The sequence below is a fragment of the Oncorhynchus clarkii genome, unplaced genomic scaffold (assembly GCF_045791955.1).
Source record: "Oncorhynchus clarkii lewisi isolate Uvic-CL-2024 unplaced genomic scaffold, UVic_Ocla_1.0 unplaced_contig_560_pilon_pilon, whole genome shotgun sequence".
Lineage (NCBI taxonomy): Eukaryota > Metazoa > Chordata > Actinopteri > Salmoniformes > Salmonidae > Oncorhynchus > Oncorhynchus clarkii.
This window is the reverse complement of record NW_027260879.1, coordinates 59,318-82,029: the sequence shown is the minus strand read 5'-3', so window position 1 is coordinate 82,029 and position 22,712 is coordinate 59,318. Positions and strand designations below refer to the sequence as shown.

Below are 22,712 nucleotides of genomic sequence, written 5' to 3'. Positions count from 1 at the left end.
CAGGCTGGACAGCCACCAATTCAGCTTTTAAAGGCATTTTCCTCTACGTCCACAGATAGCGCATTTACGGTCATCGCTGCAGACTCAATCAGAAATGACCTGAAAAATGTGTGCTATAATACAGAATGGATTGAATCCCAGCCTTAAATGGTTGCATAAAACATCTGTTTACACGAGACATCCAGCTAGACCGTGTGCCTGACTACAGGACGCTGTATGTTAGCACCAGGTATAAACGGGTCTCTAGAGGTCAATCCACAGGGTTCAGTAAATGGGTTTTATTCACAATACATCAGTATCATACGTTACAATCGGAGTATTAGACGCGCTCTTTCTTCGATGTCAGCCTTTGTTAACGGGTACAAAAAAAAAATTGGGATGGATTTCTAATAATATTGGATGGATAACTAATAATATTGGATGGATAACTAATAATATTGGATGGATAACTAATAATATTGGATGGATAACTAATAATATTGGACGGAGCACCGAATTAAGACATTTGTCAAATTCCACACAGATGGTAATATACACTCTCGTTCAAATTTCTCCCAGCAACACATCTAAATGTAAAATAAGTCTTTACAGTCAGTTTGAATACTATTGTCTGAAGGACAGGAATCTATGGCTCTAATATTGGGATTGCCAACCATCATATCTGAGGAATAGCTGGGAGGAAAATATCACCTAACAAAGCAATGGTACAAAAAAAATGTGGAACACGAATCAAGATGACAAACACTAAAATAGGAAGAAAAAAGAGGGCCAACAGTAACAATTGTATTGAACGGTCATCTAGGAAGTCTGCACGTCATGGAAATGTGTACGATCATTACAACAGTCCCAATGTCAATAAGATGTCCTTTACAAAGCCCTAACCCATTCTTCAGATCTGGGGTTTCCACTCTGCTCATGACACAGTCTGATAAATATCTGGGTCATCACACACAACATGAGTCAACACTGCTGGAGAGTCTGAGCAACACACACATCCACAGCTTGAGTCGTGTCCGTCTACTCCATTTTCAGGTCTCTGAGCAGGCCGAAGCCTCCCTGCTCTCCTCCAACAGTCCGTTGGTATTGAAGGGACTTTTCTGGGGTACAGATGGGCAGGCCTGAATGTGGAAAGGCCACCAGAGCCGTGTGTTGTTGATGGGGGTAGTATCTGCAGCATGTAGAGCCAGGTCACGTGTCTATGTAGGGCCTACAGTGACCTGACCAGTAGGACAGTTGGTTGGGGAGATGGGGAGTTAAACCAGGCAGTGACTGTAGTGTATAGGGCCTACAGTTGACGGCCGTGACGTCTCAGTGTTTCTCCAGCGCTCTGGTCAGCAGGTTGTTGAGGCGGGCGATCATGGGTCGGGGGTCGTCGTTGAGGCCCGCTGCGATCATGGCGTTGTCGTAGATCTTGAGGTCAAGGATCAAAAGGGTTAGAGACACATGCAAGACTGGTCTAATACCACCGTCTCAAGGATTCATCTTAGTTTGACATCTAGGAGTCCGAACACAACAGGTATGAGAATGAAACTGACACAAATAAGAGTGAAACAGATTGCCATTAAGCTCAGAGAACTATGAATGTCCAGAAGAGCCCCATTTCCAGAGAATCTAACTACCATGTTTTTTAAAGTGCTGATAATGTTTGTGTCTCAACCAGTGTTGAGGGTAAATTCCATTTCAATTCAGTACAATTCAGGAAGTAAACTGAAATTACACTGTAAATGGAATGGGCCCAAACCCTGGTCCCAGCTTGATATGGCTTCAGACCCCAAAGTGTAGGGAGTGTGACCCAGGATCGTGTGATCCAGGATCGTGTGATCCAGGATCGTGTGACCCAGGATAGTGTGACCCAGGATAGTGTGACCCAGGATAGTGTGACCCAGGATAGTGTGACCCAGGATAGTGTGACCCAGGATAGTGTGACCCAGGATAGTGTGACCCAGGATAGTGTGATCCAGGATAGTGTGATCCAGGATAGTGTGATCCAGGATAGTGTACTCTACCTGCTCCAGCAGCAGTTGTGCGAGTGCAGAGTCGGACTCCTTCAGTGAGTGCATCTTCTTGATGAGGTCATGACTACAGAGGAAAGGGAGAGCAGGAGACAAGCACAAATCAACACAATACTATTTTGACATTGAATACTGCTGACAAGTTAAGCATTTCACTTGTGCATGTGACAAATACAACTTGAAACTTATGGATTTGCATAAAACGCCTCGATTTAGAGATCCCTCTCCCCTCCATCCCCCCTCCTGTACCCAGCGTTGATCTCCAGGGTGGGCTGCAGTATCTGGGCCCTCTCCTCTGTGCTGCGGGCCATCTGCTGGGTACGCAGGAAGTGGCGTGCGGCACCCATCTCCAGCACCGTGATCATGGCTGGGTGGGTGTCCAGACGAGGGGTCACCTGGAGGTCATGGGGTCAAAGGTGAAGAATGAGCAGTCACAGACAAAGGAAACCTTACAAATGGACTGATTCTTACATACAGTACCAAAGTCCAGTTAGCCAGTAGTTACTGTATATATAGGCTGGATCAAATCAGTCACACAAGACCACGGAAGAGGCCCTGGACCGTTCCCCACTGGGTTATAGTGATCAGGGTAATGGAACTAGTGTAGATAGTGATGGTAGGGTAACAGTCAGTACCTTGATGTTGGTGACTAGTGTAGATAGTGATGGTAGGGTAACAGTACCTTGATGTTGGTGACTAGTGTAGATAGTGATGGTAGGGTAACAGTACCTTGATGTTGGTGACTAGTGTAGATAGTGATGGTATGGTAACAGTACCTTGATGTTGGTGACTAGTGTAGATAGTGATGGTAGGGTAACAGTACCTTGATGTTGGTGACTAGTGTAGATAGTGATGGTAGGGTAACAGTACCTTGTTGGTGACTAGTGTAGATAGTGATGGTATGGTAACAGTACCTTGATGTTGGTGACTAGTGTAGATAGTGATGGTAGGGTAACAGTACCTTGATGTTGGTGACTAGTGTAGATAGTGATGGTATGGTAACAGTACCTTGATGTTGGTGACTAGTGTAGATAGTGATGGTATGGTAACAGTACCTTGATGTTGGTGACTAGTGTAGATAGTGATGGTAGGGTAACAGTACCTTGACGTTGGTGACTAGTGTAGATAGTGATGGTATGGTAACAGTACCTTGATGTTGGTGACTCTGTTTCCCAGATTGTTCCTCATCCAGGAGATCAGGTCTTCAGCCTGCTCCTCTGTCAGACGCTCAGAAGCTATAGACACAGGAGAGAACACAGAGTTAGTTTTAGAGTACTTCATATTGCTGTCTGACGCTAGGTTAACTCCTAGATTAGCTCTGTGGTTGGAGGCTAAGAGGCAGATTTCACTTCGTCTCCCATTAGCCAGGATTCCATCCAATTGGAGACAAAATCTGCATAAAAACCTGCGCATTTTCCCACCAGAGATGTGTGTTGTCCCACCAGAGATGTGTGTTGTCCCACCAGAGATGTGTGTTGTCCCACCAGAGATGTGTGTTGTCCCACCAGAGATGTGTGTTGTCCCACCAGAGATGTGTGTTGTCCCACCAGAGATGTGTGTTGTCCCACCAGAGATGTGTTGTCCCACCAGAGATGTGTGTTTTCCCACCAGAGATGTGTGTTTTCCCACCAGAGATGTGTTGTCCCACCAGAGATGTGTTGTCCCACCAGAGATGTGTTGTCCCACCAGAGATGTGTGTTTTCCCACCAGAGATGTGTGTTTTCCCACCAGAGATGTGTGTTTTCCCACCAGAGATGTGTGTTTTCCCACCAGAGATGTGTGTTTTCCCACCAGAGATGTGTGTTTTCCCACCAGAGGTGTGTGTTTTCCCACCAGAGATGTGTGTTGTCCCACCAGAGATGTGTGTTGTCCCACCAGAGATGTGTGTTTTCCCACCAGAGATGTGTGTTTTCCCACCAGAGATGTGTGTTGTCCCACCAGAGATGTGTTGTCCCACCAGAGATGTGTGTTGTCCCACCAGAGATGTGTGTTGTCCCACCAGATATGTGTGTTGTCCCACCAGAGATATGTGTTGTCCCACCAGAGATGTGTGTTTTCCCACCAGAGATGTGTGTTGTCCCACCAGAGATGTGTGTTTTCCCACCAGAGATGTGTGTTTTCCCACCAGAGATGTGTGTTTTCCCACCAGAGATGTGTGTTTTCCCACCAGAGATGTGTGTTTTCCCACCAGAGATGTGTGTTTTCCCACCAGAGATGTGTGTTTTCCCACCAGAGATGTGTGTTGCCCCACCAGAGATGTGTGTTGTCCCACCAGAGATGTGTGTTGTCCCACCAGAGATGTGTTGTCCCACCAGAGATGTGTTTTCATCAGTCACTTGTAGGGACAAAAGGCTGTGTGTGATGACGTAATGTACATAAAATACCTTTTGCATTTTTTTAATGAATAAAAAATACAAAGTTAAATGGGTTTCTATTGTCAACAGTACTGAGGGTTCTCTCACAACACGTTAAATAGAGAGCGTGTCCACTCTGGTGTAGCAGGGCGCTCCAGCCAACAGCTGGCAGATACAGTGCTGGTGTAGCCTACATGACATTATTACGGGCAAAAGAGATAAATTACTTTTTGTCGTCAAACGGCAGCCAAGCATCAAACAACATGTCACCAGAATCAGACCCTGGAGATTTATTGGAAAGGAGCATCAAGATCACTGTGCACTTTCATCACCCTAAGTTCTTCATAACCTCCATCTGAAGCCTAATGAACTGCATGCTTTCCCCAGTCCTAGTGAAGTTCTTCATAACCTCCATCTGAAGCCTAATGAACTGAGGGCTTTCCCCAGTCCTAGTGAAGTTCTTCATAACCTCCATCTGAAGCCTAATGAACTGAGGGCTTTCCCCAGTCCTAGTGAAGTTCTTCATAACTTCCATCTGAAGCCTAATGAACTGCATGCTTTCCCCAGTCCTAGTGAAGTTCTTCATAACCTCCATCTGAAGCCTAATGAACTGCATGCTTTCCCCAGTCCTAGTGAAGTTCTTCGTAACCTCCATCTGAAGCCTAATGAACTGCATGCTTTCCCCAGTCCTAGTGAAGTTCTTCATAACCTCCATCTGAGGCCTAATGAACTGCATGCTTTCCCCAGTCCTAGTGAAGTTCTTCATAACCTCCACCTGAAGCCTAATGAACTGAGGGCTTTCCCCAGTCCTAGTGAGAGGACCACACAATACTTCCACCTGAAGCCTAATGAACTGAGGGCTTTCCCCAGTCCTAGTGAGAGGACCACACAATACTTCCACCTGAAGCCTAATGAACTGAGGGCTTTCCCCAGTCCTAGTGAGAGGACCACACAATACTTCCACCTGAAGCCTAATGAACTGAGGGCTTTCCCCAGTCCTAGTGAGAGGACCACACAATACTTCCACATAAAAGCGTATCCACCGGCATTTCCCACATAATTCATTTTACAGAGACAAAAATATCCCACATTGTCCATCATATTTTGTTTTGTCGACATTTGGAAAGTTTACTGACAAATTTATCCGACGAACTTCACTCACATTAACAGGTTGGAAGGAAACCTGGTTATTGATATCCATGATCAGGTGAAAATGTGACATAAGTGGAAGCAAGGATTTCCCCTCGAATGTAAATTCCTGCAGCATTCAGTGACATGGTCAGAGAGAGATGGGTCTTACCAGGCTTGCTGTCCTGGTACTTCTCCTCCTTGTAGTGGTCCACCACAATGTCTGTTTCCACAGAGATCAGCTTCTTCTTGTCAAACTCTCTGAGGTGCAGGAGGGTGAGCTCGTCAAACTGCTCATAGCAGAACAGCACCTGGAGACAAAGAAAAGGAGACAAAGAAAACAGACTGACAACAACTAGAGGGAGTAATGATGAAATCCTGTCCACCACTGATGAAGTCACAGACATTATCCTCCACCATCACTTCTGTCTTATATTCCCATCTGGTCCCAGATCTGTGGTCGTTGTTTGACATGACAATGCTCATAGGAGTTAGCAAGACAGCCAACAGATCTGGTAGCAGGCTATCTGAAAACAACTCACCTCCATGTCTTTCTGCTTCATGGCCTCAAAGTAGGGGGAGTGTTCAGCCAGGTGTCGGTTTGGGGCACACAGGTAGTAGATGTTACGTGTCCCGGCCTTCATACGGGAGCCGTACTCCTTCAGGTTGGTCTGCTGGCCCGCGGGTAGCACTGAAGACTCAAACCTCAACAGCTTGCCGATGTCCTCCTGTACAAAGACAGCGAGAGAGACAGAAAGGACTGAGTGATAATGAGTGTGGGACATGACTGACATAATTCACATTTCTGATTCCTAGGACATGATTCTCTTGCTCCCTTCCCCAAAAAACCTACACGCATACCATTTTTTCTATTCTTCACACCTCCATTCCTCCACCCCAGCTCTCCCCTGTCCCAGTCTCACCCTGACGTCCTGCTCTCCCCTGTCCCAGTCTCACCCTGACGTCCTGCTCTCCCCTGTCCCAGACTCACCCTGACGTCCTGCTCTCCCCTGTCCCAGTCTCACCCTGACGTCCTGCTCTCCCCTGTCCCAGTCTCACCCTGACGTCCTGCTCTCCCCTGTCCCAGTCTCACCCTGACGTCCTGCTCTCCCCTGTCCCAGTCTCACCCTGACATCCTGCTCTCCCCTGTCCCAGTCTCACCCTGACGTCCTGCTCTCCCCTGTCCCAGCCCCCCAGTCTCGTCCTGCTCTCCCCTGTCCCAGCCCCCCAATCACGTCCTGCTCTCCCCTGTCCCAGCCCCCCAGTCTCGTCCTGCTCTCCCCTGTCCCAGTCTCACCCTGACGTCCAGCTCTCCCCTATCTCAGCCCCCCAGTCTCACCCTGACGTCCTGTTCTTCCCTGTCCCAGTCTCACCCTGACGTCCTGCTCTCCCCTGTCCCAGTCTCACCCTGACGTCCTGCTCTCCCCTGTCCCAGCCCCCCATTCTCACCCTGACGTCCTGCTCTCCCCTGTCCCAGCCCCCCAGCCTCGTCCTGCTCTCCCCTGTCCCAGCCCCCCAGTCTCGTCCTGCTCTCCCCTGTCCCAGCCCCCCAGCCTCACCCTGACGTCCTGCTCTCCCCTGTCCCAGCCCCCCAGCCTCACCCTGACGTCCTGCTCTCCCCTGTCCCAGCCCCCCAGCCTCACCCTGACGTCCTGCTCTCCCCTGTCCCAGCCCCCCAGCCTCACCCTGACGTCCTGCTCTCCCCTGTCCCAGCCCCCCAGTCTCACCCTGACGTCCTGCTCCTGCGTGGTGACGATACCCTCCCTGATGAACAGGCCGTAGTCCTCAAAGAACTTGGCGTATTTCTCAGGTTCCTTCTTACTCTGGTCCATCAAGAACTTGATGATACGCTGCTGTAGAACGTCCCTCAGCTTCCTGTAGAGAGAGAGAGATGGAAAGCATGGCAGGGAGAGAAGCGGAGATCATGAGAGAATAAAAGGGAGTGAGAGAGCCGTGGATGTAAGGGAGAAGGAGTAGAAAGACACTATTAAAAGAGGGGTGATGTGTACAACAGACTTGACATAGCAGTGTCATTGTCTGGAAAGAGCTGATGTTGTAGGGCTCCAGTCTCACCTGATGAGGGTGCTCTCCTGCAGCAGCTCTCTGCTCAGGTTCAATGGAATATCCTCACTGTCCACCACACCTGTATACACAAATACATACACACTGTTATACTGTAACACTACTAGCATTTACAATCAACAAAGGATCCGGAAAGAGCCAGACAAGGAAACACACCAGAGGGCAGATGTGAGGGGAAAGATGAAGGGAGACATTAAGATGGGCACAGCTGAGGAGGTACTGAGTAAAGACTGACCTCTAAGGAAGCGTAGCCACTTGGGCAGGATTTCAGTGGCCTTGGTCTGGATGAGAACCTTCCTGCTGTACAGAGCCACACTGGAGCCCATCTCTCTGCTCACATCAAACATGGACGGCTTCTGCTCACACATTGACACACAGTAATATTACAGGCAGTCGTGAACATACCGGGACATCCACATTTACAACTGTCACAGAGCCTTGACCTCAGAAAGATCTCATTTAACATCACTTATTAGTTTCTCTTTTCCTCAACAAGTATCTTTGCTCCCTTCCTCTCCCCAGTCACACCCTTGGTGCCCAAGTGCTCCCTAACCCTCTATCCCCAACCCATGCTAGCCCTCTGCTCCCAACCCCCAAGATCCCCCCCCCCCCCCTCTCCTCACCACGTCTGGGACGTAGAAGATGGAGCGGATGTTGACGGGGGCGTCAGCGCGGTAGTGCAGTGTGTAGCGGGGCTTGTCGTACGACTGAGCCACGTAACGGTAGAACTCCTCGTGCTGCCACTCACTGATGGACTTGGGTTCCATCATCCACAGGGCCTGGGAGGGACGTTAATATACCGGATGGATACACTGTTACACACAGAGCATGCAGGCAGGCAGGTACACACACTCACTGCACAGACAGGCAGGCAGACACACACTACACTACAAAATAGGACTAATAACTGGGAATCAGTCCAACAAGTTTTGAGAACCAATAAGTTGTCAGGGCCAATTAATGTATCAATCAGTTTGTCTCTTGACTTTTCCAGATAAGTTGATTCCCTCTATTAGAATCCATCGATAAGTCCAGCAATTCAACTAATCCTCACTAACAACCCCATGAAGGACATTAAGCCATAACAATCAGTGGTCCAATGAAAAGCAATCGCTGAGGTCCATCTCAACTCTGTAAGAAGTTGATAGAACCAGAAGAGTGGGCCAGGTGCTCACCTGGAGAGTGTTGAGTCGTCGTCCGTTCAGGAAGATGGGGAAACTGACAAAGTTGCTGTATTTGGTCACCACCTCTGCAACAACATATGACATCTGTTAGTCCTGCCTGGACAAGCAGCAAGCCTCCCAGCCTGACACAGACCCTGACATGAATCTTACAGGAACGATTATGCATGTTGAATGTCTACTATATATGTGGAATGTCTACAAAAGACAGTACAGTTATCAAAGGGGTCTTGTATGGTCCATACCTTTGACTCTGTCCTCAGCAGAGAACTCCTTGCAGTCATCCTTGAGGTGCAGCACTATCTTAGTGCCTGGTCTGACCCCACTTGCCTCAGCTATCTCAAACACTCCAGACCTGGGGAGCACAGAGATCACACACTGTGGTCCATATCTTTTACATCAAACACTCCAGACCTGGGGAGCACAGAGATCACACACTGTGGTTCATATCTTTTACATCAAACACTCTAGACCTGGGGAGCACAGAGATCACACACTGTGGTCCATATCTTTTACATTAAACATATTAAAATGTGTTACTAAGACATACCTCGCTATCACACCATATTCTCGCACAATCCATCGACATACCTGTCACCTCTCCATCCTTCTCTCCCTCCTCTTTCTTACCATCCCTTCCTCTTTTCACACTGATCAAATTCCTCCCCTCTCCAACCCTCCCTCCTCTCCTACCCATCAGAGGACCACTTGTATCCGGGGCTGCTGGGCTCGGCTGACTGAGAGTAGACGTCCACACGGTCAGCCACCATGAAGGCAGAGTAGAAGCCCACACCAAACTGACCAATGATGGAGCTGCTGGCCTCCGCCTGGCTCTGCAGGGACTCCAGGAAAGCCTAGGAAGAAGGGATGGGGGATAGAAAGAGGAAGCAGGGGTAAAATGTGAATGAATGGAAAAGAGACACCAACAAATGTGAGCAAATTGATGAAACGAGAAAGCTTAGGCCCTGACATTGTAATTGAATGAGATTGTAGATTCATTTTTTATTTTTTTATTTCACCTTTATTTAACCAGGTAGGCCAGTTGAGAACACCTTTATTTAACCAGGTAGGCCAGTTGAGAACACCTTTATTTAACCAGGTAGGCTAGTTGAGAACACCTTTATTTAACCAGGTAGGCTAGTTGAGAACACCTTTATTTAACCAGGTAGGCTAGTTGAGAACACCTTTATTTAACCAGGTAGGCCAGTTGAGAACACCTTTATTTAACCAGGTAGGACAGTTGAGAACACCTTTATTTAACCAGGTAGGCCAGTTGAGAACACCTTTATTTAACCAGGTATGCCAGTTGAGAACACCTTTATTTAACCAGGTAGGCTAGTTGAGAACACCTTTATTTAACCAGGTAGGCTAGTTGAGAACACCTTTATTTAACCAGGTAGGCTAGTTGAGAACACCTTTATTTAACCAGGTAGGCTAGTTGAGAACACCTTTATTTAACCAGGTAGGCTAGTTGAGAACACCTTTATTTAACCAGGTAGGCCAGTTGAGAACACCTTTATTTAACCAGGTAGGCTAGTTGAGAACACCTTTATTTAACCAGGTAGGCTAGTTGAGAACACCTTTATTTAACCAGGTAGGCTAGTTGAGAACACCTTTATTTAACCAGGTAGGCTAGTTGAGAACACCTTTATTTAACCAGGTAGGCCAGTTGAGAACACCTTTATTTAACCAGGTAGGCTAGTTGAGAACACCTTTGTTTAACCAGGTAGGACAGTTGAGAACACCTTTATTTAACCAGGTAGGCTAGTTGAGAACACCTTTATTTAACCAGGTAGGCTAGTTGAGAACACCTTTATTTAACCAGGTAGGCTAGTTGAGAACACCTTTATTTAACCTGGTAGGCTAGTTGAGAACACCTTTATTTAACCAGGTAGGCTAGTTGAGAACACCTTTATTTAACCAGGTAGGCCAGTTGAGAACACCTTTATTTAACCAGGTAGGCCAGTTGAGAACACCTTTATTTAACCAGGTAGGCTAGTTGAGAACACCTTTATTTAACCAGGTAGGCCAGTTGAGAACACCTTTATTTAACCAGGTAGGACAGTTGAGAACACCTTTATTTAACCAGGTAGGACAGTTGAGAACACCTTTATTTAACCAGGTAGGCCAGTTGAGAACACCTTTATTTAACCAGGTAGGCCAGTTGAGAACACCTTTATTTAACCAGGTAGGCTAGTTGAGAACACCTTTATTTAACCAGGTAGGCTAGTTGAGAACACCTTTATTTAACCAGGTAGGCCAGTTGAGAACACCTTTATTTAACCAGGTAGGCCAGTTGAGAACACCTTTATTTAACCAGGTAGGCTAGTTGAGAACACCTTTATTTAACCAGGTAGGCTAGTTGAGAACACCTTTATTTAACCAGGTAGGCTAGTTGAGAACACCTTTATTTAACCTGGTAGGCTAGTTGAGAACAAGTTCTCATTTACAACTGCGACCTGGCCAAGATAAAGCAAAGCAGTTTGACACATACAACACAGAGTTACACATGGAGTAAACAATAAACAAGTCAATAACACAGTAGAAAGAAAAAAAGAGTCTATATACATTGTGTGCAAAAGGCATGAGGAGGTAGGCGAATAATTACAATTTTGCAGATTAACACTGGAGTGATAAATGATCATGTGCAGGTAGATACTGGTGTGCAAAAGAGCAGAAAAGTAAATAAATATAAACAGTATGGGGATGAGGTAGGTAAATAGATAACGATGAATTTGGGGAGGGACGATACCAGAGATACCAGAGATCGTTACAGAGATGGTGACCACTCATTGGTAACGTGGCAAAGAAACAATCCACAAATAGAATTTCATTTCTTTATGAAAACAGCCCTACTGTTGGAAACAAACAGTACGCTGTCATCCAGAGTCATGTCATTATTTTACAAGCTAAGGCACAATATTTTACATACAGCAGGTTTTTAAAAGGACCAAAGAGTTGCCTGCTTCATGTTTTCATTTTTGCCATGGAAAGAATATTGTGATACTGGTATTATCACAGGCCCATAATTGATTTTTTGAATATTCCTCAAGTCATTGGAATTAAAACATGAATGAAATGGGAAGGCAGATAATGGGGAAATGTAAGAGATGTAACAAAGATAAGGGAGCGAGGTTTACCTTGGATCCAGAACGAGCGATAGTCCCCAGGTTGGCCACCAGCTCCTCTTGGTTCATCCCAACTCCTGTGTCCTAAAAGAGGAAGGTATACTATGATAAATACGCTGCTGTTAAGCCATCACCAAGAGCAAAGGACCATTCTGTAATATCTTCCTCCTTATCTTTGGAACTACAGCCAGCTGTCAGAGCTACAGCCAGCTGTCAGAGCTACAGCCAGCTGTCAGAGCTACAGCCAGCTGTCAGAGCTACAGCCAGCTGTCAGAGCTACAGCCAGCTGTCAGAGCTACAGCCAGCTGTCAGAACTACAGTCAGCTGTCAGAACTACAGCCAGCAAGTTTTATAACTGTGCAAGTTCTGTTTCATCCACCAGGTGGCAGACTGTGCTATACAGAACTTTGAAATGAACAGAAACATCTAACAGTGATTATGTGCATTTTAAGTCAATCAAATTAGCATTTGACGATGATTCATGACTAAAATAATTCCAAGAAAAATAGGATAAAAATGTAAATAAACTCTTTAAAGCATGTTAGCAGTTACCACAGCAACCCTAGTCCCTCGTCCTGGTTTGGGCGTACCTGGATGGTGAAGGTGCCCTTGGCCTGGTCCGTCTGTAGGTGGATCTCCATGGGGGCCGTGTCTCCCCCTCCCGTTATCAGCTTGTGGCGCAGCTTCTCCAGGGCGTCACTGCCATTGGAGATCAGCTCACGGATGAACACCTGAGCAATGGGCCAGGATGGAAAAGGTTAAAAACACAGAATATCTTAGCGTAAGGTTCCTGAAATACCTAGCTAGATACAGCAAGCACATTATCACTGGTCCATCAGTTAGTCATTTATATGCATTCAAATCAGTTCTCAAGTTGCTGTGACTGGTCAGACCACCCCTCACCTCCTTCTCAGAGTACAGAGATCTAGCAACAATGTCCAAGAGTTTCTTGGTCTCAGCCTGGAACTCATGCTTGGAAAAGGTGCCTGGACAAATCAGATTGAAAACAGTTAACTTCATTAGTTTAGCATGCTAAGGACACAGGATGTGGACTAAAGTATATCATAAGCTACACATACAACTATCCAGTGTCCATTAATGTTGCCAAATCATAATACTATGACAATCACTGGCTAGTGATGTTGAAGTTTCAATTGTTATAGCACAAAACTGAGAATGTTAGCTAACAGGTCTGAGGTCAGAAAACATATCACCTTGGACATTCTCTGTGTCTTGGATGATTGTGTGCAGGGGTTCTTCTTCGGGAGCTTTATCCTCTGCCTCTTGAATATTCTCTACTTCCTCAACCTTCTCTGTCGCAGGAGCTTTCTCAGCTTCTAGATCCTTGTCTGTATCCTGAGGGACTCTCTCAGCTTCCTTGGTGCTGTAGTAGGAACACTGGGTGAGACCAAGGCTGGGGTTCCACATGCCACTTCTGGACCATTGTTTCTGCTGCTGCCTGACATGGGCATCTGTTGACAGGAGGGGATAGGTGGTGTGCGAGGTCATGCAATCATCATATTGAATATTCAAACGCATTGAGTGTCAGTGGTCATGGTTCACTTTTAGAACGTCCTTGTCTTGGATTTATCTGATGCAACATGAATGCAAGTTTACAATGAAGTAGGTTAGGTCAAGGATACATCCTTATACATTTGATTTGATTATCCTTGGTAAAGATACTGGTCGTCTGTGCTGCGGTACGGGGCAGACATGCAACTGTCCCCATATTTATATACAATGGTCCGGTCACATATGTAATTCATTCACCAGATGCCAAATATCAAAATATGCTAGCTAGCTCAAACAAAAATAGTTGGATGGCTAGTTAAGACACATTTGTCAATAAACACCGCATTCCACAGTCGTCGACAACTTCATGTTGCATATGACAGGGAGTGAGTGATCTTGTGTAATATAACGTCAGGCAGAGCACGCTAACGTTAGTTAGCTCATATAACTGCAGTGCTTTAGCTAGCGAACTAACGTTAGCGAGCGGCTTACCTTCACTGAATGGTCCTACAGTCCTACTACCCAATCCTCGTCCAGAAGACAGGAGCCTGGAGTTGGCCCTTCGAGAAGAACCCAAAGCGAATTTGAACAATTTCAGGCACCGAGACATCTTTGACAGAGCAAGAGGTCGTTTGACCTATTCAACACACGTTAAACAGAAGTGCGACAACTGCAAGCACAAGTAGGACCTCTCACAGTCGCACAAAGATTACGTAATTCAAGCTACTAGCATATTGCCTGCTTAGAGAGATGTGAGAAATAAATGAAAATACGGGAATTAGACAGAAGACTTTGGTGCAAATGAAAAAAAACATTCCCAGCATAAGCTACATTTGCATTAAGACAAATCTACAATGCAAGACAGAAAAACATGTTTAAAGTTGTTAATTCCAAACGTCCCAATATTTACCTTTGATTGAAGGTCATTGTTGTGTATACTGTTAGGGGTTAACTGTGCAGCAATCAATTATTTTACAGTATATCTGCAACCACCAATATGGCACGTTTTGCTGTAAGTAATCAAGTCATGTTTTGGTAAACCGTTACATGATGCTGAAGTACATTAAGTTGCACCATCGCCATGCACACAATACATGTAAAATATACAAACACCATTGTTGTCTGTTTGCACACAGTTTATTTAACAATATGGTATATAAGTACGAAATGAGTCATTTTTAACCAGTTTGTACAGTGATTCATTCTTTTTCTGCATATTTACATTGTCAACCTGCATGATTTACAACAGTGAACAGTTTCACCTCAATTCAAGTTTAATGCAAGAGGAAAAAAGATGCACAGAACGCTCTCCAATCACAAATCAGCAAGCAGTCCAAAAGGTACAAACCCACGCCACAGTTAAGCCCGGGGAGGGGATCAAGACTTCAGATTGAAGGATAAACAAAGAAACAAAGATGTCCAACATCTGGAGGACAGAGATACTGGTTCCAAGCCAGTAGAAAAGGAACATTCCGGCAGCTGTGGATGAAGGAGCATTTGAGAGAGTCAGTTGTTCACACCTGAACGTGGTGTTTGGGTGTGCGATAGTTCCTAGCTCTATACAAATACATGAATATCCCACAAGGACTCTTCTGCAGTACGGAAAGAAAATAAGTCTCACCTAAAGGCATGTGCCCTTTTTTGAAAAATGGTACATTATAATAATAAATTAGCCAGGAATGAAGAGGGAGCAAAGATGCAAAACCTGGCACAAAAAGTTCAGACAAGATTATTTTACAATCTTCTCAACACAAAAACGCTATGATTTTTTTTGCAAAGGTACAAAATAAAAACATTGAAAAATAAAATGAAAGACTCGTTTTGAGAAGGTGTCATTAAAAAAAGTACATACCAGAGACATAAAACAAATAATAATACAAATTAAAACAAAATTATTTTCATGGCTGGTCTGAACCCCAAAATATGTGTTTTTTTCCCCCCATTCTCCTCTTTAAACAGCAATAATTATTCAAATTCCTCCGTTTTGTTGGAAGAAATAGCAGTCCCTTGGTTTAAGGAAAGGTTCACAGTCCTTAGGCCTCATCTCTTTACATAGCAGTCAGTACAAAAAGTTATTTGTGGAAAACCGAGAAAACCAAACAAGTCTCGTCACAAAATGCTACAATCCTTCAACAAACTTCTCGAGTGTGTCTCCTGTGGTGTCACCCACCATATTCAAGTCATTGCTAAGCCTGCCACGGCTGGGCGTGTTGAGCTGCGGGAGCATGGCGCTCTGCTCGGGCGTGCCCATGTGTCCCTGGTCCATGGAGCCTGGCATGAGGCCGCCCAGACTGGGGTGGGGTGAGCCGGAGTGGAGGTTGGCGTGCTGGGGTGAGGGATGGGGCTGTAACCGGGGGGAGGGGCTGGAATGTGGGGGCTGCTGTGAGGGAGGGTGGGGCGACTGCACCGGGGCTGGAGACCTAACCTGATTGCCTAGGGCGTTGCCCATCGCCTGGCCAGGCAGGTGAGCTCCTCCCTGAGGCTGTCCTTGGAGCATGTGGGGCTGGGGGCTCATGGAGTTGGCCTGGGCTGGAGAGCCCATCTGCTGCTTCAGCATCTGCTGTTGCTGTTGCTGCTGGAGCATCCTCTGCTGGAGGAGGTTTTGGGCCTGGGGCCCGTCCATGCCCATGCCGGGCTGCCCCATCTGGGCCATGGGGGGGAGCTGCATGGCCCTCTGCTGCTGCATGCGGAGCTGGGAGTAGCTGGCTGCTCCTCCCTGCTGCTGGGGGAACTGGCCTGGAAGGCCCTGGGGCATGGCTCCTTGCTGTTGTTGTTGTTGCTGCTGCTGCTGCTGCTGCTGCTGCATCTGTTGCATCCGGAGCAGCTGCCTGCGGTAGAGCTGGGGGTTGCCGTTGTGTGCGGCGGCGTTCATCAGCTGTTGTCCCTGTGGGCCCATGGCGGCCATACCCTGGGGGCCACCAACCTGCTGAGGGCCAGGCTGCTGCTGCTGCTGGGGGGGCATGCCCACCCCCGGCCTCTGCTGCACTGCCCCAGCCTGCATGGCAGCAGCCATGGCCTGCATCCCAGCCTGGCCTCCCAGGATCGCCTGGGGGTTCTGCTGTTGTTGTTGTTGGGGGTTCTGCTGCTGCTGCTGGCCCGGTAGTTGGCTTGCCTGGTACTTGGCCGTGCGCTGCTTGATGAAGGCGGCCATGAGGTGGGGGTTGGACTTGAGGATGTTGAGCACCTGCTGCTGCTGCTGGGGAGAGCTGGGCGACTTGAGGGTCCTCAGGAGGTCCTGCAGGGCATTGGGGGCGATGTTTCCCGGGATGCCCCGGGGCATGCCCCCTTGTTGCTGTGGCGTCATGCTCTGCTGCTGAGGGGGCCCCGGGGGGGGCATGTGGACCCCCGGGGGCATCTGAAGGCCGGGCTGCTGCTGCATCATGGGCCGCTGCTGCATCAACTGAGTGGAGTTTCCCTGAGCCTGTTGGGGGGCCATGGGGCCACCTTGCTGGGGTAGGCCTTGCTGCTGTTGTTGGACCGCTTGGGGGTTCTGGAGGGGGTTCTGCTGCATCCCCCCCTGGGGGCCCCACTGGCTCTGCTGCATGGCCTGCATCACTTGGGGGCCCCGGGGCCCCATCATCTGCTGCATCTGCCCTGGCCCCATCTGGCCTTGCATAGGCCCCACCATGCGGGGGTGGTTCATGGGCACACCGTTGGGCATGTTCATGTTGTAGTTCTGTTGTTGCTGCTGCTGCTGCTTGGCCTTGGCCACCATCTTTATGTGCTGGGCCATCTTCAGAGCGGCCCGCGGGGGCGGTTGTTGTTGTTGGGGAATCTGTTGTTGTTGGGGGGTCATGTTGGGTATGTTGGGCAGGGGCGACTGCACCTGATGTAGGGGGGAAGACTGGGGCCCCGGCTTTCCCCCTTGTGGAACCGGCGTTGGCGGCTGGCTGGTGCGCCCGTTGTTGGGAAAGCCGGGTTGTTGCTGGGCCATGCCGGCTGTCACGTTGGGGGGCGGCTGCTGCTGGGGCTGGCTGATGGGTAAGGAGGCCTGGGGGGTGTGGGTGGGTGTGCTGGGGGTCTGTCCGCCCGAGGTGGGGGTGCCGGGGGTGGCTGAGGTAGGTGGCGACGGCAGGCTCTGAGGTGCCATTCCACGCCCGGCCATAGTGGCCATTCTTCTCCTCATCATCTGAGCCTGTTGTAAGCGGTGCTGGAGCTGCTGCTGCCTCAGCTTGTGCTTGATGTTCAGACAGAAGGGCACGGGACACTTGTTCTCCTGGCAGTGTTTGGCGTGGTAGCAGCACAGGGCGATGAGCTGCTTGCACACGGGGCAGCCGCCGTTGGTCTTCCTCTTGCAACCTTTGGTGTGCTGCACCACGCGCTTCATCTTCTGGCAGGAGGGCAGCGAGCAGTTGGCGTTGCGGCACTGACAGGCGTGGACCAGGGACTGGATGCAGCGTTGGATGGAGAGGCGGCGGGATTCTTGGGGACTCTGGGAGGCCTCGCCCCCGGCACCGCCCGCTCCGTTGCTGTCGTCGTCCAGCCCGAGGCCCCACTTAACCATCTTGTGCTCGTGGCCCTTGGCAGCGTAGCAGTTGATGCATAGGTCAAAGTCCTGCGAGAGAGAAAACACCACATATCACAGTTCCACTCATAATGTTTCTATGGTTACACACTCCCAGCCCCACACACACATACCTGCACCAACTTGTTACAAATGTGATGACGTTTAATCACAAAATGTATTGAAGGTCCAGCGCTGTCAAAAAGGTGATTTTCCTGTTTTATGGATTTCCACATTATGAGGTTGGAATAAAACTGTGAAATTGTTCAAATTAGGATAACGCCCCTATTAAGAGCGGTTTGAAAAGACCACCTGACATTTCTGCCTGTTTTGGTGGGATGGAGTTTTGGCCTTCCATGGTGACATAACCAGGCGGTAAATGAGTTAATAGATTAATAAGAAAAAGCATTCCAAACCTCTCGGGCCAATAACAGCTCATTTTCAGTTTTACCCTCGCCACTCAAGCCACTCCCAGATAGCAAAAATCCTACTTGAGAAATGTATCTTTGCTAAGCTCCTTTTTTTACCATTTATATTGAAACCATCACATTAAGGTAATTCATTGTTACCCAGAAAAAATATGATAGAGATAAAAACGGCTGCATTAGACCTTTAAAATCATTTGACAATTTATCGATTATCTGGCATGAGCACACTTTTTAAGTGAAATAAACATACAATAAAATACTTCCTTTGCTTCCAGTTTAAAAAAGTGAATTGACAATATCCATGTATTACATGTTGTCGGAGCGTGTGTTGGTGTATGTGTGATGAATCAGCACCATCACCCCCTGGCTTACCTCACAGACGGTGCAGTGCCAGCGCGTCTCCACGTGGTGTTTACACTCGTTGCAGGTGTAGACGAAGCGGTCCTGGCCCTGGTTGTGCAGCTCCACCAACATACACATGGTGCTCCACTTGCACCTCCGCAGAGAGCTGAACTCCCAGTGCTTGTCCCGGGCCAGGGTGAGGAAGGCGTCACGGCCGTCCATCAGGTCGCAGGTCAGCAGGGGGTCTGGATCCATGATAGGGGGGAGGGTGTTGACCGAGGGTCCCGCGTGCAGATGGATCACAAAGAACACCTGCGGGAAAGGGTGGAGAGGGAGGTAAGAGAGGGAGACATGAGTCATCAGATTATCAGACAAAAGAGAGGACAGGAAGTCACAAGCTAGAAGTGGTTGTGTTTCAATATCCACACTAGTACACCAGTTAGAATGCAAGTTCAATGCATTGCTTCATTCTAAGTGATATGTTAGTGTTGGATCTGAGCCTCTACAGATAATGTGACCACAGAAGTCCTTACAAAACTGTGATCAACTAAAGGAGTGAGAGATGAGGAAGGTAACGGGGCTTTAGAGTGTATGTTATATGAGTGGGTGGAGTGAGTGACATCTACCTCCTTGTGTTTCTCCAGCGTGGAGTAGAGCTTCTGGGACAGGTCGTTGGCTACATTGGGCATGCCAGGCTTCTTCTTATTGGCTCGGCTCACGCTGCTCTTGTTTTTATTGGTCTTCTTGTTGTTCTTCTTCTTGGCGTTTTTGCTGTCAGCAGTGTGCTGATATGAGAGGGGGGGGGGGACAAAGAGCTGTTAACAGAGGCAATGGAGGACACATGGACATAAATAAATGGTAAAAGAAGAATAGGTCTGTGACGTGCTTTGACCTAGTGGCTGTCGAAAGACAGGAGGACAGACACCATCATCTGCCCTCTCCTCTGATAGGTAGACGTTTTCACAGTACAGCTTATACCAATGAAATCCTCAGAGACCTCTACAAATTCATAGGACACGGTGTCTAGGGGTCAGATTGGGTCCACTCCTCCATCATACAAAGCACTCCGTCTTACCTCGGGGGTCTCACAGGAGGCCACGTTCTCTTCCTTCTTCCTCTCCTCCTCCTCCTGCTCCAGCTCCTTGATGCTCTCCTCCAGCACGTTGGGCCAGAAGTCCCCTTCGAAGTAGGGCATCTCGTTGGCACTGGTAATACGGTCCTCCGTGGCCTGCTTGAAGATGTCCTGGAGAAAAGACGCCTGTTACTTGGACTGCACAGATGGGGCTGATGGTGTGGGACAATGCCACACTCAAAACAGCATTTAATAAGAAACGTAAGCACGGGCCTAAGACAGAAGCCACTTAAAAATACAATTTCTTATTGAACCAATTCCAGACGAGTCCCTCCGAGTTCCAATCCGTTGCCTTCTGTTTGGTGCCTAATGAACACAGCCACGGTCCCCTTCATGTCTCACCTTGAAATCATGGAGGATCCTCTCTGCGAAGGCCTTCTCCAGCATCTTCCTGTACCACTCCTGCAGCCTCTTGGGCTTGGGGATCTTCTGGTCCTGCGGGTGGCAGTGGAAGATGTAGTCGTCCCCTTCACTGGGGGGGCACGCCCAGATATGACCATACACATAGCTGCATGGGACCAGGGATGGGAGGACAGATTTTAGGTTCAACGTCATGCATTTCAAGGTACTGCGACAAATATCTTGGGAATATTCTTTGTTAAGAAATTATTTCAAAATTAGTTTGCAAGATTTAGCTATTCCTAAACCTGCCTGGACACACAAACGGGTTTTACAGACATAAATGAGGCCTAGTCCTGGACTAAGAAGCATGATATTCTCCACTGAAATAGCTTTTTACTCCAAAACTAGGCTTAATCTGTGTACAGGAAACCAGCCTGGAAAAGCAGTGTAATGATTGAATGGGAGTGTTGTCACCGGTATTGAAAACCTACCCCAGTTTCTTAACGTACTCCAGGTACCCTATCAAGATCTCATGGTAGACTGCCGTCCTCAACGCCCGGGGCTTGAAGAAGTGAATACTGTCCAGATACGATATGTAAACCCGTCTGGAGAGAAGAAGACACTAGGTGTGTTACACTGACAACTATAGCTAACCTGGTTAACTAGGCCTGTTACACTGACAACTATAGCTAACCTGGTTAACCAGGCCTGTTACACTGACAACTATAGCTAACCTGGTTAACCAGGCCTGTTACACTGACAACTATAGCTAACCTGGTTAACCAGGCCCGGAATTGCTTTTCTGGTTGGCTAGCAAGTTTCACCATCCAATTATTTCAGATGTACAGGAGTCCAAGTTTCACCCTGGTGATACGTTGGCACGAGAATTATTTGAATATGGCAAATGTTTGTCAATTATTGATTCTATCCATGCTGGGTTTTGATGGCTAGCTGAGACATGAATCCTATGTGGGAGGGCATCAGGCTTCATGCTGTCACCAGTGTATTAGGCCTAATGCGCAATTTGCCTAAATGGGTAATGGAAACACTTCAACAACATTTTTATTCACAGTTATGAAAACTTAGGACACTAGAGGCCTTTCTACTGACTCTGAAAACACCAAAAGAAAGAAGCCCAGGGTTCCTGCTCATCTGCGTTAACGTGCCTTAGGCATGCTGTAAGGAGGCATGAGGACTGCAGATGTGGCCAGGGCAATAAATTGCAATGTCTGTACTGTCAGACGCCTAAGACAGCGCTACAGGGAGACAGGACGGACAGCTGACCGTCCTCACAGTGGCAGACCACGTGTAACAACACCTGCACAGGATCGGTACACCCGAACATCACACCTGCAGGACAGGTACAGGAAGGCAACAGCAACTGCCTGAGTTACACCAGGAACGCACAATCCTTCCATCAGTGCTCAGACTGTCTGCAATAGGCTGAGAGAGGCTGGACTGAGGGCTTGTAGGCCTGTTGTAAGGCAGGTCCTCACCAGACATCACCGGCAACAACATCGTCTATGGGCACAAACCCACTGTCGCTGGACCAGACAGCAGCGGTGTCTGTTTCACCAGGGGTGATGGTCAGATTTGCGTTTATTGTCAAAGAAATGAGCGTTACACCGAGGCCTGTACTCTGGAGCCAGATCGATTTGGAGGTGGAGTGTCCGTCATGGTCTGGGGCGATGTGTCAGCGTCACCGGACTGAGAGGGCTAGGGCCATTCCCCCCAGAAATGTCCGGGAACTTGCAGGTGCCTTGGTAGAAGAGTGGGGTAACATCTCACAGCAATAACTGGCAAATCTGGTGCAGTCCATGAGGAGGAGATGCACCGCAGTGCTTAATGCAGCTGGTGGCCAAACCAGATACTGACTGTTACTTTTGACCCCCCTCTTTGTTCAGGGACACATTATTCCATTTCTGTTAGTCACATGTCTGTGGAACTTGTTCAGTTTATATCTCAGTTGTTGAATCTTATGTTCATACAAATATTTACACATGTTAAGCTGAAAATAAACGCAGTTGACAGTGAGAGGATGCTTCTTTTTTTGCTGAGTTTATATTATCATCATCCTCGTTCTGAAGTGTAAGTTACCTGGTGTTGGGAAGGAATGTATTACTGTTAAGAAGTGTATTATGTTGTGTTATCACTACGTTATAGTGTTACCTGGTGTTGGGAAGGAGTGTATTACTGTTAAGAAGTGTATTATGTTGTGTTATCACTACGTTATATAGTGTTACCTGGTGTTGGGAAGGAGTGTATTACTGTTAAGAAGTGTATTATGTTGTGTTATCACTACGTTATATAGTGTTACCTGGTGTTGGGAAGGAGTGTATTATGTTGTGTTATCACTACGTTATAAAGTGTTACCTGGTGTTGGGAAGGAGTGTATTACTGTTAAGAAGTGTATTATGTTGTGTTATCACTACGTTATAAAGTGTTACCTGGTGTTGGGAAGGAGTGTATTACTGTTAAGAAGTGTATAATGTTGTGTTATCACTACGTTATAAAGTGTTACCTGGTGTTGGGAAGGAATGTATTACTGTTAAGAAGTGTATTATGTT

General features: G+C 47.6%; 2 protein-coding genes across 3 annotated transcripts in view; both read right to left on the bottom strand.

The window, feature by feature from the left end:
* Nucleotides 1-256: 256 nt before the first annotated feature.
* Nucleotides 257-14,097, bottom strand: LOC139402051 (heat shock protein 75 kDa, mitochondrial-like). 2 transcript variants are annotated; one of them, XR_011633194.1, is made up of 19 exons: nucleotides 13,890-14,097; nucleotides 13,100-13,357; nucleotides 12,789-12,871; nucleotides 12,476-12,616; nucleotides 11,898-11,969; nucleotides 9,451-9,611; nucleotides 9,003-9,112; nucleotides 8,752-8,825; nucleotides 8,200-8,355; nucleotides 7,812-7,932; nucleotides 7,568-7,637; nucleotides 7,222-7,369; nucleotides 6,037-6,222; nucleotides 5,667-5,805; nucleotides 3,162-3,247; nucleotides 2,262-2,407; nucleotides 2,007-2,079; nucleotides 486-1,410; nucleotides 257-386 (listed from the first exon to the last, which is right to left on the bottom strand). XR_011633194.1 is itself a non-coding variant. In XM_071146110.1 (18 exons), exons 1-18 carry the CDS (start codon nucleotides 14,005-14,007, stop codon nucleotides 1,309-1,311), a joined length of 2,244 nt encoding a protein of 747 aa, XP_071002211.1. In that variant the 5' UTR covers nucleotides 14,008-14,081; the 3' UTR covers nucleotides 257-1,308. The 2 variants fall into 2 exon arrangements, 1 of the variants encoding a protein (XP_071002211.1); XM_071146110.1 differs by having other exon boundaries at nucleotides 257-1,410; nucleotides 13,890-14,081.
* Nucleotides 14,098-14,518: 421 nt separating this feature from the next.
* The window catches only part of LOC139402052 (CREB-binding protein-like), a 65,362-nt gene continuing 57,168 nt past the window's right edge, over nucleotides 14,519-22,712 (bottom strand). Inside the window, exons 24-29 of the mRNA XM_071146111.1 lie at nucleotides 20,637-20,750; nucleotides 20,146-20,311; nucleotides 19,747-19,914; nucleotides 19,298-19,456; nucleotides 18,702-18,983; nucleotides 14,519-17,952 (exon numbers count right to left, since the gene is read on the bottom strand). Of these exons, the coding sequence (XP_071002212.1) occupies nucleotides 15,517-17,952; nucleotides 18,702-18,983; nucleotides 19,298-19,456; nucleotides 19,747-19,914; nucleotides 20,146-20,311; nucleotides 20,637-20,750 (3,325 nt within the window). The 3' untranslated portion in view covers nucleotides 14,519-15,516. The remainder of the gene's footprint in view (nucleotides 17,953-18,701; nucleotides 18,984-19,297; nucleotides 19,457-19,746; nucleotides 19,915-20,145; nucleotides 20,312-20,636; nucleotides 20,751-22,712) is intronic.

Coding starts and splice junctions, on each gene's coding strand:
- LOC139402051 (XM_071146110.1), bottom strand. CDS start 14,007: ATGTCTCGGTGCCTGAAATTGTTCAAATTCGCTTTGGGTTCTTCTCGA. Junction 9,113..9,450: donor TACAAGTGGTCCTCTGATGG/GTAGGAGAGGAG, acceptor TGTGCTCCCCAG/GTCTGGAGTGTTTGAGATAG. Junction 7,638..7,811: donor GTGGCTACGCTTCCTTAGAG/GTCAGTCTTTAC, acceptor TTGTGTATACAG/GTGTGGTGGACAGTGAGGAT.